At 63.0% G+C, this 14,566-nt stretch overlaps 2 protein-coding genes across 9 annotated transcripts in view; both read right to left on the bottom strand.

Moving 5' to 3' along the window:
- Positions 1–13,744, bottom strand: part of LOC144330881 (uncharacterized) — a 44,468-nt gene extending 30,724 nt beyond the window's left edge. The window contains exon 1 of the mRNA XM_077944296.1: positions 10,852–13,744. Coding sequence (XP_077800422.1) covers positions 11,957–12,883 — 927 coding nt within the window. The 5' untranslated portion in view covers positions 12,884–13,744 and the 3' untranslated portion in view covers positions 10,852–11,956. The remainder of the gene's footprint in view (positions 1–10,851) is intronic.
- GLI4 (GLI family zinc finger 4) overlaps positions 1–14,566 on the bottom strand; it is a 37,977-nt gene that overhangs the window by 3,924 nt on the left and 19,487 nt on the right. For 4 of the 8 annotated variants that reach the window (XM_015146118.3, XM_077944250.1, XM_077944252.1 and 1 more), the window contains 3 exons: positions 10,209–10,369; positions 4,939–5,037; positions 4–3,857 (listed from right to left, as the gene is read on the bottom strand). In XM_015146118.3, the coding sequence (XP_015001604.3) occupies positions 2,950–3,857; positions 4,939–5,037; positions 10,209–10,332 (1,131 nt within the window). In that variant the 5' untranslated portion in view covers positions 10,333–10,369 and the 3' untranslated portion in view covers positions 4–2,949. Of the gene's footprint in view, positions 1–3; positions 3,858–4,938; positions 5,038–10,208; positions 10,370–11,608; positions 12,272–14,566 lie in introns of those variants that run through there. The other 4 variants (XM_077944253.1, XM_077944251.1, XM_015146119.3 and 1 more) reach the window with 4 other exon arrangements.

The following is a 14,566-nucleotide window of genomic DNA, read 5'->3' as shown; positions in this document are numbered from 1 at the left end:
AACTTAAGCTCATTTTGGTCCTTTATTTGCTAATCCATGGGCATGCACACCTGCCCCCAAGGCCACGATTAGGTCAGCACTTGGCTCTCCGCTTGTCTGGGGCCGCAGGAAGCTGCCTCAGAAGACCTCTTCCTGCGAGTCCAGTGCTTTAGGGTTCAGAGCCTCTCCAGGGCCTTTAGTTCCTTCTGGGCTCAAAAACAGATACTGTGCCAGATACAGATGATCATTTCCTGGGTTCCAAAACTCACATGCACCCCTTTTCCTGGTCCCTCACATTTGCTGTGACCAACCCAGGCCTCAGGTGGTCCTCTGCTAAGACTATCCACTCACACTGTCGACAGAGCCCTTCCAGGAGCTCTTTTTATGGGGATTTGCTGCGTGCCTGGCACTGTGCAGAGAACCCCACCCATGCCGTCCTTCCAACCACCATGTGCGGTGCCGACCCGGCTGCGCTTCCTCCATTGTCAGAGGCAGAAACGAGCTCCGTGAGGAAGGATAAGTGTGGGGTATGGAATCAGGGCTGGCGGATCCCAAACCTGGGCTCCCGGATACCATCGGGTCTTTAGGAAGATCCCCGGTCACTTCCGGGAGGAGGGAGAGGGCGAAGGCTGAGAATCGAGGTCCTGGGTCGGAGGAGGGAGAGGAGTGGTGGTGTGGGTTTGGAGGTGGTGTGGGTTGGAGATTGGCCGTTGAGCTGGAGATGCTCCCGGTGGTCTGCGTCCAGGTTCCTCTCGGGGGCAGAGCTGGTAGGGGTGGGACAGGGCTCCGAACCAGCCCCGGGGGCGGCCGCCCGGACAAGCGGCTCGAGTGATGCAAATCGAAGGAGGATGGGGAGGGCCGTGACCAAGAGGCCGAGCACAGCTCAGGGTCGCAGGCGTCCCAGGAGGGCTCAGGAATATTATGTCCTGTTCAACTACACGCTGATATACCCGGCAGCCACCACAAGGTAGAAAAATGCCCTTAAAAGTCCTGCCGGGCCGCTCTGGGGTTCCCGGGAAATGTCGAGTGGATCAGATGGCACGTTCGAGAATCAGCCCCGTGCCCGCGGGCTTGGAGAAGGAGCTGAGGACACTGGGAAAGACGCAAATGCCATTTCAGCCCATTTCGCGGGCCCTGCCCAACGAGGGGGTACGCAGAGAGCTTGCAGAGGGTTTACGACCCGGCGCGGAGGAGCAGCCCTGCCGGACTCCCCGCGCCGCACTCCCTTCCCCTGGGAAGCCTCCCGTGAGCTGGCGCTGCTCGAGTCTCGTGCGTGCTGCGGAGAGTGCACCTGGCCCCGCCCCTCCCCGCCCCTCCCGGCGCCGCGGCCACTTCCGGGACTGTCTAGGACGGCGTGGAGGACCGCCGGGCTCTCTCCGGTCGCAGCGAGCGGGAGTCCAGCGGGGGAGTCAGGGACGCGCGGGGCGGTCCCTGCAGAGCCAGCCCCTCGGCCTGGCTGCCCACGCGTGTTACTGAACAAGCAGAATGCAGGCGTTCTCACCCTTACCTTTCAGGCCGACAGTCTGAACCCAAGGGCCACCGCACACCAGCACGGACGCCTCAAGTAGGCGCCTGCCTCCCAGCTGACTTCGGACAGACACACTGACCTCCAGCCCGCACCCCTAAACTCGTTCTCACCCGGCGGAGTGGGGCGTCCACAGGGCCCCCAGGGCATGGCCTGGAGAGGGAGGCGGGGGCTGGCGGAGCCTGGGGCCGCCTTCCCCAAGGGGTGGCACAGGGCCCTGTGCTGCGGGCTCCCAGTCTGGGCAGCCGCGTTCCCCGGGCTTCCGACGAGGTCCCGCTGTCTCAGCAGGGGTCTGGGTGGATGGCTGGTCAGGGAGCTCGGATTCATCTGGTGCCGTCACTGATCGTGTGACCTCGAGCAAGCCACGGGTCACCTCGGAGCCTCCGGGTTCTTCTCCGGAAAAATGGCTTGCTGGGGCTGACATCAGATGCGCACTGCGCAGGCCTCCGCAGGCACCGCCAAAAAGCGGGCACGGTAGCCTTCGTCTTCGACAGGACAGTGACCTCACAGGCCCGCCACAGACACATCTGGGGACCAGACCCGGGGTTCTGGACGAGTCACAGCAGGAGGGGAGGTGAGACCTGGAGAGGGGCAGCCTCGGAGGAGCCAGGCTGGACTCCGGGGTCTGCCAGCTGTACCAGAGGGCACAGACAGGGCAGGGAGAAGGCGCTGGCAGAATCACTGGCACTCAGCACTTGAGGCCACCCCCAGCTGAGCTCTCTCAGAACTTCGTGGCCCAGACTCCCCTGCCCAGAAGCAGTGTCCCGGCAGCTCTGAAAAGGGCCTGGCAGGCCCAGCTGTACCAGCCCACACCTGTCAAGACCTGAACACCCTGGGCCCCCACATCCCAGGGCAAGGGGCTGATGCAGAGGAGGCCCGGGCCACTGCTGCCCAGCAGGCTCCCCGCTGAATGGAGGCAGCAGAGCTGAGAGGGCACGTGGGGAAGAGTCTGCGGCACTGGACAGAAGCAGAGGCTTCCCAAATACATAAGGGAACCGAATTCCTGGACATCCCTCGCCCAGGTGGCAGGCAGCCTGGCCAGGCCTGTGGGCACTTCTAGAGCGGCCCTGTCCTCACCTCCTGCTCTGGGCGCGCCCCCCGCGTTGATGGTGGGGTATCAGCGTCAGAAAAGCCTGACTACTTCCGGGCTCTGGGCAAGTCAGGACACCTCCAGGCCTCAGATCCTCCCCTAGGACACTCGGGCCGCCCGCCAGGCTCCAGGGACCCCGTGGCCCTGCGTGGCAGGTCTTGGTGAAGCAGCCCCGTCAACCCCATCCTGCAGCGGGTCCTCGGGGATGGGAAGCTGCCCCAAGGCCTCACCCAGGCAGGTGCCGGCTCCCACTTCCAACAATCAAAAAGAATTTATTCCGGACACATGGCATGCGGTGCTGGGCAATGCTCACCGTGGGGGCAGGCAGGAGGCCTCGCCCCGAGCCCCCGCCGGGCTACTCGCGGTAGTGCACCCGCTGGTGCTGGATGAGCTGGGAGCTCTGGCCGAAGGCCTTGCCGCAGGCGCCGCACGCGAAGGGCTTCTCGCCCGTGTGGGTCCGCAGGTGCCGAAAGAAGTGCGAGCGGCCGCGGAAGGCCTTGCCGCAGTCGGCGCACTCGTAGGGCTTCTCGCCAGTGTGGATGCGCTGGTGCTCGATGAGCACGGAGCTCCAGATAAAGGCCTTGCCGCACTGGCTGCAGGCGTAGGGCTTCTCGCCCGTGTGCAGCCGCTGGTGGCGCACCAGGTTGGAGCTCTGGCTGAAGGCCTGGCCGCACTCGCCGCACTTGTAGGGCTTCTCGCCGTTGTGGATGCGCAGGTGCTGCGTGAAGTGCGAGCTGTGGCTGAACGCGCGGCCGCACTGGCCGCACTCGTAGGGCTTCTCGCCCGTGTGGATGCGGTGGTGCTGGATGAAGCCTGACCAGCCGCGGAAGCGCTTGCCGCACTCGTGGCAGGCGTAGGGCTTCTCGCCCGTGTGGATGCGCTGGTGCTTCAGCAGCAGCGAGTTGTACTTGAAGCTCTTGCCGCAGGACTCGCACCTGTGCGGCTTGGCCCCCCGCGCGCTGCCCTGCCGGCTCCGACCGAAGTTGACTCCCAGCTCGGCGGCTCGCTCGGGCGCGCCCTCGGGCCCGGCCGCTGCTTGCGGCACGAGCGTCACGCGCCAAGCGCCCCGCGGCTGGGCGCAGGGGACGGCCCCAGGCGGCTGGCCCGCCGGCCGCTCCGCGCTGGACTCGGGCCCGAAGCCAGCGCCGCACCGGGCCCTGCGGGGAAGGCTCCTCAGGAGGCTGCGCAGCGCCCCGCCCGCCCCCTCGTCAGGGGCCTGAGAGCCGGGAGAGCGTGGAGCCTGCTCCGGCTCGGGCTCGGAGTCTGAAATGAGAAACGGCAGAGGCGGATAGTACCCGCGTGCCCCCACCGTGACACGGAGGGACGGGGAGGGGATAAGAGCACAGCTGGACAGGGGTGCTCAGAGGGGACGAGGAGGGGCCAGGCACCCAGTGGATGGGAGACAAGCGGACAGGGGCTCCAGGTGCCGTACCCGGAAGGGCTGTCATAGACACAGGGGTGGGGGGCGTTGCAGGGTGACCCAGAGCTGCTGGGACCATTACAGTCACCACAGCAGCTGTGCCAGGGCACGGAGCCACGGTGGCAAGACAGACCGTAGCCAGGAGAAAGCACTCAGTGCTGGTGAGGACCCAGAACCTGGGGGACTCCAAAGCTCCAGACGGCGCTCTCAAGCCCTGGCCGAGGATGTGGTCTGTATGGGCACAGCTCCTCATGGGGCTGCATCAGGCCTCGGTGGCAAGTGCCCTGCCGCCCAGCTCCCATGCCCACCCCAGGAGCTTCCCACGCAAATCTCTGGCCCAGGGTCTCCTCCCAGGGACCTGACCTCAGACACCTGCTCCCCACCCCAGGGCCACCCAGGTGTGGGCGAGGGCTCAGCACTGTTAAATCCAGCCTATCACTAACATCGCCTGGAAGGAACCCAGGCGGCTTCTCAAGGGGGAGGTGCAGGGGACCTGGATTGACGCAGCTCCAGTCAGGCTGAGGGGAGGCCATCTAGGGGATGCAGTAGGAGGGGACCCAGGATAACTCTGGTGGATCTGGGGGGACAGTGGTGCTCTGAGCCAGAGGCCCCAGCCTGAGGCAGGTGGAGGGGAGGGAGGAGTTCCTGCTTCACTACGTCCGGCTGGGGCTGGCAGGAGTCCACGTGGTGCCACTGGGGCAGGTGGCAATGGGCTGCAGTCACCGCCTCGGGAAGCATCAGTGACTGGACTGGCATTAGAATGGGGGAGGGGCCACAGGGCAGAGCTGAGCTGGTGCCAGGGAAGAGAAGGGGCCCCAGGAAGGGGGTGGTGCCAGCATTGGGGGAGCCACAGCGGTGGGCATTGTGAGGAGCCTGGCACGCACAGAGCTCTGGTCACCTAGTAACCCAGTTCTGCTCACTCACCGGGCCAGAAGGTGTTTCTGCCGATCTCCACCTCCTCTATGTCCTGGAGATCCAGCTCAGACGGCCGGGACAACACCTCAGGGCTGGAGCTCAGGGAGCCTGGGGGGCAGGGAGGCTGGGGCTCACCTCCACCCTCCGGACCGCTGCCCCTGCTCCTCTCTGACTGCCACGTGCTCCTGGGCTGTGGCCCTGACACAGGATACCTCCTGGCCCTCCCAATCCCAGTAGCAGGCCTGCTGCTCGGGCTTCTCTAGCCACGAACGCCCTTTACCTTCCTTCCCAGCTGGGTTCAAGAGCCTCCTCCTCCAGGGACCAGCATTGGGAGCTCATCCCCTTCAGCCCAGTAAGCAGAGCCAAAACCTGGGGTAGCTTCGAAGTGGTCCTCCTGCTGCTGAAGGCGGCTTTGTCACCTTGGCTGGCTGTGGCCAGCCCTCCTCCCTGCCCGCTGTCCTGCAGTGCTGCTCTGGAGTGGCCTCTCAAAGTGCTGGCCCTGCAGGCTCCCACACAGGTACCTCACAAAGCCTCCCTCCCTCGGCCCCAGGCCTTTCTGTCCCTCCAGGGCTCTCCGATGTACCTGATGAGCACCCAGAAACAGCAGAGGTAGCTGTTCCCAGCAGGCCCAGTGTACGGGCCCCCTGCTTCCTCAGGCAGAGACTGAGGAATGGGCTGGGCCCATCCATGAGCCCCTCGCCCCTGGGCACACCAGGCTTGGGCACCCAGGACCAAGACCCCCTCCTTCTACCCAAGACTTGGTGGGGGCAGGGTGGGGGGATGGCCTTAACACTCAAGGAGCAGATGCAAGAGGGAGGGGCGCGGGCTCTGCTGCCCAAGGCCAGTAGTCAGCTCTCCTCACACTGGCAGGGGCACCAGGCCCCTTTGGGGGTCTCACCTACCCTCTGCCCACGGCAGGTAGGGTGGCTGGGGGCTGTACTCAAGGACAGGGGTGTCTCTTTGCCCCACAAGGCCGAGTCTGGGTGCCCCCAGCGATGACAATGCAGTGATGGGCACAGAAAGACGCAGGGCTGGGGTGGGCAGAGGCTCCTGTCCACACCATGTTAATAACACAGTGCCTGGCTGTGAGCCTTTCATGGGACTTTCCAGCCTCAGGCAGGCCTGCCCCGGCTGCAGTGGGGTGACCAGCTTGGCCCACCACGGAGGGCGGACCCCCCCAGCCTGGCCAGCCACTCAATCACCCGACACGCCCACCCACCCTCAGGTCGGCCCCTGGGAGACCTTCCGAGCCCAGGCTGAGGAGTGAGGGCAGACCTGACATGAAGGGCTGGGAAGTTCAGCAGGTGGGGGCGGCTGTGCGACGTCCCTTCCTCGGGAGCCGAGGGTCCAACTGCTTGGCTGCCCCGAAGCAGGATGTGGGGGGGGTCCCAAACCACCTCTAGGCCTTTCAGATACGCTCCCCAACGTGGGGACAGGCCTGGGGGCACTGGTCTCTCTGGGCTGTGACCCTCACCCCCAGCTCGTGGCCACCATGTCACCATCCCCTGGCAGCCAGGGGAGCTGGCTTGTTCTATAGATGGCCAAATGCAGGGCAGGCTCCAGCGCCGTGCTCCCGCGGAGGGGGCGGTGAGGGCATCACCTCTCTTGAGACAGCCTTGCCACCTTTGCCCTGCACTGGGATGCCAGTGGAGGGGACCTGGCAGCACTTTGAGAAAGAAAGTGACCCCTATTCCAGCTTTGTTCCTGGGGCCACGCCCCGGCACTGACAGGCGGGATGTTCCCCAGGCTGTCACTTTAAGAGGACCAGTGACATTACCAAGATAGGAGGCACGCCAAAGCTGCTGCCAGCTGTACGGGTGCCCAGCGACACCCTCAGTGTCAAATGATGCCAGGTGGTGTGCACTGTCTCCACCCTGCTGCGGAACAAGCGGACTCAGGATGGGCCCCAGCTCCCTGGGAACCCGCCCCATTCATGTAGCAAAGCACTTCCTAGGACCTTCTCTAGAGGAGGATGGGGGTGGCCTAGGGTCAGGGGCGGGCCGCACACAGTATGGGTCACTGTCACTCCACTGCCTAACCCTGGCTCCTGACACTTGCCCACATTCGGGCCATTTCTGCAAAGCTCAGTCACCTGCCACCTGCTGGCTGTGCCCGGGCCGTGCCAGGTCTCTGCAGGGTGGACACCCAGACCCTGCTCCCGACCCCACTGGCTCTGTGCAGAAGTACCCCCGCCTCAGTTTCCCTGATCCCTCCCCCAGCCAGTGCCCCCCCACTGCTGTGCTGGGACAGGCACAGGGTGGCCCGAAGTGCAGAAACACCAGGGCTGCCACCTGCTGGGGCTGGTCTTCCAGGTGGAGGCGAGGTGGCCGTGCGCGGCTGGGGACAGGTGGAGGTGGGTGCTTTCCTGGCCGGAGGGGCCTTTCTTTGTGTATAAAATGGCACAGCAAGTGCTGTGTGCCTGGGCCCGGACCAGGTGAGTTAGGCGCTGGGGGGTGGTCAGTGGGCACCTAGAGTCTAGATCTCAGGTGCCAGGGCCAGGCACTCCATGTGGAAAGATGCTTTGCCTGTCGTGGGGTGCCGCTGCCCTGCCCATGGGGTCCTCCCCACCAGCCTGGGCACTCAGTAACCCCCACAGGACTGCAAGCCCCCGAGGGTCCTGGGCCTCCCCTCCCTCACTTCCTCCTGCCCACAGACTTCCCCTCCACCTGCAGGACCCCTGGGCAAACCTTCCAGAACCGGTGCAGGCAGTGCTGGCTCTGGTGGGCGTGCCGTTGGGGCACAACACAATCCCTCAGGAGCTGAGTACCCTCAGTCCCCCAAGCCCAGCCCAGCTCCTGATCTGCGTGTCTGTGGGGACCACGGAGGTCCTCGGAAATGAGGAACTGTGTCCTGTTCCCACCTGCCTGGTCTCCCTGCTCTGCAAGGCCTGGGCTAGGCCATGGCCCCAAGCCCTTTGCTGTGGGACCCCAGCTTCATGTCTGCAGGAACCACCGCAGAGAACCTTCCCCGGCCGCTCCCCATGCCCCTCACTACCCTCCCCACTGATAAACAGCTCCTCCTCAGGATCTCCTCTGCTCCCCAACACCTCATAGCTCAGGGCTCAGCATGCCCAGCCAGGCACCCACCAGAGGTTCCTGAGGTGACCACGTGTGCCTGGGGTGGGCCCCGGGAACCTTGGTCTGGCCCAGTGCAGTCTGGGAGTTGGGAGGCTGCGGCTCCAAGTCCTGGCTTGGCCCCTAACTGGCAGGACAGCCCTGGACAATTTCTGGAAACCCCGAGGCCTCCTCTGCCTAGGAATCTGTGGCCCCAGGGCGTTCCCAAGGAGATAGGACGCTGGAAACGCCCGGAAGCAGCCCCTGCCTTCACCCAGCGCTTGGAAGTTGTGACAGAGGCCGCCTGTTGCTGTGGCCTGGCCCCGTTCGCTCTACACCAGGCCTATCAGCATGAAGAGGGGATGAAGGCCACCCCCTTATCTGGCTCTGGCTACCTGCCCCCAGGCCCCACTGTGCCTCAGCCACAATCTCCTCCTGCCACAATCTCTTGCTGGGGGGAAGCAGCCACACCTGCCGTTCTCAGGGCCGAGCTGGTCTGTCCTCCCTGGATGCCGTTTCTGGTACAGCAGGGAGAGCGCAGAAGCTGCTGGTGCAGCCCCCACTCCCTCCCATGGGGCAAAACTTCTGGGGATTTCAGGGCACTCAGACATGGCTTCAGTGCCCAGGAGGCTTCCAGGCCTATGGGGCTGGGGACTCATGCCTGGTTTTCTGGGCCTGACTGCCCACGGCTGGTGGAGACAGGGCTGGGGGTAGTGCAACCCTGCAGGCTCAGGGGGCCCAGCCTGAGGCCCCTCCATGCTCCCCAGGCCCACCCTCTGCCTGGACATCAGCTTCGTATCCTGCAGAACCTGGCCTGCAGCCCCCTCAGCCTGTGTCCTGTGCTAAGATGATCTGCTGGGCTGTGCCCTCCCCAAGAAGACTATCCCGCTGGAGAAGTCACACCTCACCAGGCCTGGGGCGGGGGCGGGAGTGCCGGGGCATGCCCTGAGTCTGCTGGCCTCCTGGCCTTGTCTCTGGGCTTCCGTGTCCCCACTGGTAACAGGACAGGAGGACGTCCCTCAGTCGTTGTACAGGTGACATGAGAGGGCAAGGGCGGGCCCTGAGATTTTGACTGAATAAGGGGTGAGGAGCACGGCCCTCAGGGGCATTGGCTGCAGGCCCAGCCACAGTGTGTGCTTGGGGCTTGGGATCCTTCCAGGTAGCCCCTGGCCAGGCCCACCAGGACAGGCAGCCCAGGCAGCCCACGGGCGCCCCTTCCCAGCCTCCTCACAGTCCCTAGGGAGTTGCTTGGGACACAGCAGTGGAGATGGCAGGGCTGCAGGCTCCTGCTCCTCGGGGGAGTGGATGCCTGGCTCCCTGCTCCTCTAACCCACCCTGGTCCTGGCTCGTTGGGGAAGCCCCTGGCCTCTCTGTCCCCATCTGAGTGCCCACCTGACGGCCCCATGCAGTGCAGCTGCTCTCCACAAGCCTCAGTGGTCCCTTCAGCCACCAGGATGCTGACTCCCCAAGAGGGAGAACCCTGTGCCAGATCGCCCCATTCCTGGGCCAGACACAGGCTCTCCAGGCTTGATCTATGTGGGGCCTTGCCCCTGCTGTCAGCAGCTCATGTGCTGGGTTGGGCCACGAGGGCCGTGAGGCCAGGCCTCCTGTGGAACATCCAGCAGAGATGGAGCCTCAGGATCCCTGACCTCTGAGAGGGAGCAGAGCCTGGGGCACCATGGGGCTGGGACTCCCCCACACCTCAACTCCCAGGGCCTGCCATGTGACCACGAGGCCATACCATCAGAGGTGGAGCAAGGCCGGCCCTCTGTCCCTGCGGGTCCAGGGAACCACACCCAAACCAGCTTGGCAAGGACTCTGGCTGCTGCACTTCCTGAATGACAACACTCAGAGGGGCGATGCCTTGCTCCTGGTCTTCCTGAATGACAACAAACAGAGGGGCCACGCCTTGCTCCTGGTCACACTGGACGCAGATTTTGAGGCCACTTTCCCTCCTATACCGCAACTCCGGAAAGAAAGAATGCGGGGAACCATCCCTAGGGAGCCAGAGCTCAGGCTGGCCCCAGCCTCAACCACTGCTCTCCCAACCCAACCCACGCCCAGCCCCTGGCCTGAGGGTGCGGGAACCCCAGCTGCTGAAGGCACTGCATACAGGTGTCTGGAGGTGCCTCAGTCAGCCAGGGTGGCAGGTCAGGAGGAGACGGGGCAGGGGACATGAGGGCAGGGGATGCTGGGTGGAGGGTACACAGCAGGCTGGGTGAGTACCATGTTGATGCCCATGGAGGTGAAGCTGAGGCTCGTGATGCTGGGCTCCAGGTGTCCCCGGTGATGAGAGACTGACAGGGGAGGGGACAGAAGGGGACTTCTGAACGTCCCCTAGGGCTGCCATCTTCCCTGAGACCTGCTGAAGGTGTCACACCTGGGACCTGGGGAAAATGAAAATCATGGCAGATGAGGGGATTGAAAGGAATGTGGGGGGATGGTGCAGGAGGAGGCAACATGCCAGCTCCCCAAGGGGAGATGGAGATTTATCCACTCCAGGAGGAGCAAGGATGGTGGGCGAACCCACAGGGACACATAACGCCTGAGGTGAAGTGGTCAGGGGACCTAGCACGTTTATTCAGTAAGGATTAACGCTTTGAGTGGCTGGGTGTGGTAGCTCACGCCTGTCATCCCAGCACTTTGGGAGGCCGAGGCGGGTAGATCACCAGGTCAGGCGTTTGAGACCAGCCTGGCCAATATGGCAAAACCCCGTCTCTACTAAAAATACAAAAATTAGCTGGGTGCAGTGGTGGGCACCTGTAATCCCAGCTACTTGGGAGGCTGAGGCAGGAGAATCACTTGAACCCGTGAGGCGGAGTGAGCTAAGGTCAGCCACTGTACTCCAGCCTGGGCAAGAGAGCAAGACTGTCTCAAACAACAACAAAAGGAGTAATGCTTTGGAAGGAGCGCTTAGGAAGTAGGCACCACCTGGGCAGCACAGCAGACACCTGTGGGGGCTGAAGCAAAGCTCCTGTCCCAGCGGAGGCTCTGGCATTTCCTTCCAACCCGTGGCATCATCCCTCCCCCAGAGAAAGGCATAGAGAGTCTTCCAGAAAAACCTCAGCTGCTGGCCCTGTGGGAAGGCTGAAAACCGAACCATGCTTGCTGGTGCACGAGTGTTTTGGAGGAAATCTTAACAAGGCTTTTCCTGAACAGCAAAAGAGAGGCATTCCAGAGAGGAGAACCCTCTTCCTCAGACCCTACAGAGCTGTCAGAGGCTGCAGGCTGGAATCTCCTAGTCCAGCCCTTCCGCAGCGCTGGGAGACTCACTCAGGGCTCCAAGATACTTCTTTGTTTGCTTTGCAAAAATGGTATGAGTCCAATGTGAGAAGTGACTTTTCTTTCATACTGTGATAGAGTAGGAAATCCTAATCTGGGGCAGGGAGTGAAGAAAGGAACGGGAAAAATAGACAAAAGTTAACGGAGACTCAGATATAAGGACAGCAGTGCCTACTTCGAGGAAGTAGGAGAGGCAGCTCCCACACGGCCGCCACCCCAGTGCCCGGCCTTCTGGGCCAGCCTCCATCCACTAATGATGGGAAGGGTCGGGTCGCCAGGTAGGTGGCCACTGGGTGCAGGTCCTCCACCTTAAAGTCACATCTCAAGTTACTTAGTCAACTTACTGGGGACATCTGGTAAAAGGGCCTACTCGTTCACCCCGACCCTGGCGTGGCCCCCAGGATTGAGCGGAGGCGGCCGTCACAGGGTGGGACGCCCCTTCACCCTCAGGGACGCACAAACTCTTGAGCGCCAGGCTGAAGGGGGAGGGGCACTCCTGCCAGTGGCTCGGGGGAAGCATCCTCTGCCCCTCTGTTACCAGCCCCGTGGGAGCGGACCCGATCGCCGGGAGCTCGGCACAGAGAGCATCTGCCCGGCGGTGCGGCGCTGGGGTCCGGCGGCTCCACGCCCCCGGGCGGCGGGACCTCCGGGCCTGTTTCCCATCTGCAAAGTGGGGATGACGACAGCGGCCGTCACCGGGTGCTTGGGAAAGGCGCCCTGCGAACGGACACCCGCGATCGCCAGGGCCACTGGGTGGGGCGGTCCGCTGCTGCCCCGCGACTCCCAGGAGCCCACCCTGCTCCCCGGGCCTGGCCCGAGGCCAAGGTCACGGCGAGCGGCGGCTGCAGGGGCCGCACGGCCCGGCTGGGCAGGGCTGCACCGCGGAGGACGGCGCACGAGGTCGGACTGGGCTGGTCCCAGGCGCCAGGATCCGCCGCCACCACCGCCGCCGCCCGCACCCACTCACCTTCCGAGCGGGAGGAGGCCGCCGCGCGCCGGACGGAAGTGCCCAGCCCCGCCCCACTCCGCCCAGTCGGCGCGAACTTCCGGGACGCTCTGGGCCTCGGGAGGACTGCACGCCTCGGTGGCCAAGTGGGGGCGGGGCCGGGATGCAAAAGCAGGCCTTTCCCCGCCCCGCTCCTCCCCTCCTGGGCTGCGCCCGCGCGTGGCTTTCGCGTTCTCGCTGGCCGGGGTCCCGCCCGCGCCTGCAGAGCGCCCGGGCTCTGGGAGCGGCGCTGCGTGGGGCGCAGAAGCCGGCGCCTCGGAGCCTCCTTCCCGACGGGGGCCAGGCCTTCGCCCGCGCGCCCACGGCCGGGCTTCGGGAGCTGACGGCGCCGTTCCCACGCTCCCCCACGCCTCCGTGCACTCCAGGCCCCGGGGTTCTCGGCTGGAGTCGCTTCCACGTTCAGCTTGCGAGTCCACCCCGCCGCCCTCTTGGGTTCCCTCCTCGGGACGTGTCCGCAGCGATGGCCGCCGGGAACCGCTGCAAGACGCGCGACCTCCCGCTCCCCTCGGGGGGGTCCCAGCGCCCTCGTTCTGCCTGATTTCCAGGGGCCTCCCCGGAGCCCGAGGAGGATAATACAGGTTCCCAAAAGCCCCTTCATGGACTCCTTCCTCATTTTCCTTTTGTTCAGCCAGTTTCTCCCTCAGTTCTGTTTACGACCCGAAAAGATAAAACTGTCACTCTCCGGGATAAACACACGGCAGGGGGAGGGTTCTTTGACCCTTTTGAGCAGGGGTGCAGAGAGCTGAGGCGAGGGGACCCCCGAGCTGGAGGGGCGCGCGGAACAGAGGGCGGGGAGCCAGATGGGCAGCAGCTGCCTGGTGCCAGAGTGGACGTTCAGGGTTGTGTGGGTGGAGATATACAAAAATCTCTAAACTCCACCATAAGAAAACAAACATTCCAGTTAGAAAATTGGCAAGAGCCGCAACAGACATTTGACCGAAGAGGGCACAGGGATGGCAATAGGCTCGAAAAGGAATGGCTGTCAAGGAAGGGCTGGCCAGCATCGCGGTGGGTGCCACTGCACACTTGCCAGGTGGCTCAGGTAAAAACTACTAACAAGTGCCAAGTATCACTGAGGCCGCGGAGCAGCTTGGGACATCGCCAGTGGTAAGGCAAAGTGGTGCTGCCATTCTGGAAATTGGCTTGGCAGTTTTTTAAAAAGTTGTAAGTAGGGCTGGGCGCGGTGGCTCATGCCTGTAATGCCAGCACTTTGGGAGACTGAGGCGCGCGGATCACCAGAGGTCGGGACCAGCCTGACCAACAGGGAGAAACCCTGTCTCTCCCCCATCTCTGGCTAATACAAAATTAGCCAGGTGTGGTGGTGGGCGCCTGTAATCCCAGCTACTCGGGAGACTGAGGCAAGAGAATCGCTTGAACCTGGGAGGCGGAGGTTGCAGTGAACCAAGATCACGCCATTGCACTCCAGCCTGGGCAACAAGAGCAAAAACTCTATCTCGGAAAAAAAAAAAAAAAGTTATAAGTAAATCTGCCATGTGACTGAGCGTGTCACTCTTGGGTGAAAACTAATGTTCATGCAAAAATCTGTGCCCCAACCTGGACCATTCTATAGAACTAGTACTACATCTGGCTGGGTGCGGTGGCTCACACCTGTAATCCCAGCACTTTGGGAGGCTGAGGTGGGTGGATCACTCAAGGTCAGGAGTTGAAAACCAGCCTGGTCAACATGGTAAAACCCCATCTCTACTAAAAATACAAAAAACTACCCGGACACGGTGGCAGGCACCTGTAATCCCAGCTACTTGGCAGGCTGAGGCAGGAGAATTGCTTGAACCCAGAAGGTGGAGGTTGCAGTGAGCTGAGACCGCACTCCAGCCTGGGCGACAGAGCAAGACTGTCTCAAAAAAAAAGAAAAAAGAAAAGAAAAAAAGAACTAGTACTATATCTGATGCTATTTGGAGGTGAGCCCCCTGCACATCTCGTGGAAATGTGGCCCAATGGTGGCGGTGGGGCCTGGTGGGAGGTGTCTGGGTCATGCGGGGGATTACTCATGAGCGGCTTGGTGCCCTCCCCTAGGTGATGAGTGAGTTCTCAGTCCATTAGTTCACATGAGAGCTGGCTGTTAAAAAGAGCCTGGCGCCTCCGCCCCTCTCTTGCTCTGGCTCTTACCATGTGACAGATGCGCCGGCTCCCACTTTGCCTTCTGCTGTGAGTAAAAGCTTCCTAAGCCCTCCCCAGAAGCCTCTTCTTATACAGTATGACCAGGGACAGCAGCACCCTCCGAACCCTGATCTGAACTGTGAGTCAAGCAAACCTCTTTTCTTTCTTATTTACTTTT

This window comes from Macaca mulatta, chromosome 8 (assembly GCF_049350105.2).
Source record: "Macaca mulatta isolate MMU2019108-1 chromosome 8, T2T-MMU8v2.0, whole genome shotgun sequence".
Classification (NCBI taxonomy): Eukaryota; Metazoa; Chordata; class Mammalia; order Primates; family Cercopithecidae; genus Macaca; species Macaca mulatta.
This window is presented reverse-complemented; position numbering and strand designations above follow the sequence as displayed.